This window comes from Crocuta crocuta, unplaced genomic scaffold, assembly GCF_008692635.1.
Source record: "Crocuta crocuta isolate KB4526 unplaced genomic scaffold, BGI_CrCroc_1.0 scaffold80, whole genome shotgun sequence".
Taxonomy (NCBI): domain Eukaryota; kingdom Metazoa; phylum Chordata; class Mammalia; order Carnivora; family Hyaenidae; genus Crocuta; species Crocuta crocuta.
In genome coordinates, this window is record NW_027527559.1 from 2,130,559 (window position 1) to 2,132,072 (window position 1,514).

The 1,514-nt window shown below is 48.5% G+C and overlaps 1 protein-coding gene across 1 annotated transcript in view; it reads right to left on the reverse strand.

The window, feature by feature from the left end:
• Nucleotides 1-266: 266 nt before the first annotated feature.
• DYNC2H1 (dynein cytoplasmic 2 heavy chain 1) overlaps nt 267-1,514 on the reverse strand; it is a 301,089-nt gene continuing 299,841 nt past the window's right edge. The window contains exon 90 of the mRNA XM_077770023.1: nt 267-1,075. Within this exon, the coding sequence (XP_077626149.1) occupies nt 917-1,075 (159 nt within the window). The 3' untranslated portion in view covers nt 267-916. The remainder of the gene's footprint in view (nt 1,076-1,514) is intronic.

Consider the following 1,514-nt stretch of genomic DNA (forward strand, 5'->3'; position numbering starts at 1 on the left):
AGGGGATCCTGCTGCCGTGGCCGCAGAAAACCAGGGACCCCTGGGTGACCTACACCAGGCGGGCAGACCTCAGCAGTGGGACCCCCACCCCCGCAGCCCACCCGCTGGGGCTCTCCTACCTTCACAGTCCTCTCCCCTGCATCCTCCGCTAGCGTGACCTCCTGGGTGTACAGCCCGGGCTTCCTCTCCTGATCGGCCCATACAAACGGTAATGTAATTAAAAGTAGTTAAGATTTCTGAATTCAATTCAAATCACTCAGAAACTCTTAAGATTACACCATAAAATGTATTTATTTAAGCCTCCAGACATGGTAGAAATTTACTGTTCAGTAGAAACAGATGGTAAAGAGTCACATACGTGAAGGTTACAACTTCTCACTGTTTGCTTATTCCATTTGTAAAACCCTCCTCCTGCTTTCTGTGCGTCAGGCTCGGTTTCTTCTGGATTACTCTGAGATGCTGTACGTTTTCACTAAAATGGAACATATTTTTAACGACTTATAAAGAGAACATCTATGTATCTAAAAACCACAGATGACTGAACAAAATGGTCTTATATTTTATTAACACAAATTAGGAGACCCAAAGTAGCCAAAATATTAATTACTGATTCCTTAAATACACCATTTTCAACCTCTTACATACATTAATATCTTGAGCCATCGGAAACCTGAACTGCATCACAAAAATATTTAATGTTATAAAGGGAATACTCCATTTAACATGAATTCCATTGAATTATTACTGTAAAGTTGTGTGGTCTGTCTTGAGCCACTAAACCCAGTGAGATGGTAACATAAGGTACGAGGCTAGGTGATAACGTTTTTAACATTTTAAGTGCAGACTGATTACATGTTTATTTAAAGATTAAAGGAGCCAATGCTTCTCTGCTGCCGCAGCTTTCGCCGTCACCAGCCTACTGGTTTCTGAGAAACAGCGCCGCCCCGCACTGCACCCACGGGTCCCGGCTGCCCCCGCACGGAACGGCCACGTTGGTCACCACGCGGTCCCGCTCGGCGCTGGTGTAAACGGGCAAGGATATGCACTCGTCCGGGGAGTACGGACCGTACGCACTCTGCAAAAAATAATAATAGTTTTGTTTTAAAACGTGGCAATATGCTGTTTTGAAGCAGAGCAGTAGAAAGCCAACTTCCCCAAATAGTAAGATGAGACGTTACGAAATGTTTTAGGATGAGGATAACAAACCCCGTGACCCAGCTGCAGCGATCATTTACAAACGAGGCTTTTTAATTGATTGATTGACTGATTTAGAGAGCGCGCGGCACGGACAGGGCAAGGGCAGTGAGGAGGGAGGGGAGGCAGAGCCTCCCAGGCAGGCCCCGTGCTGCCCGCAAAGAGCCCGATGTAGGGCTCGAACTCCTCAACTGTGAGCCGGTGAGCGGAGACGCGATCAGCGCTCGGAGGCTCGCGGGTGCCCCGGCTGCTGCCGTTTTGTTACTAGTCGGCGGGGTGTTCGTGCCCCGCGTTCCCGCACGTGCCCCCCTTCCCGACGG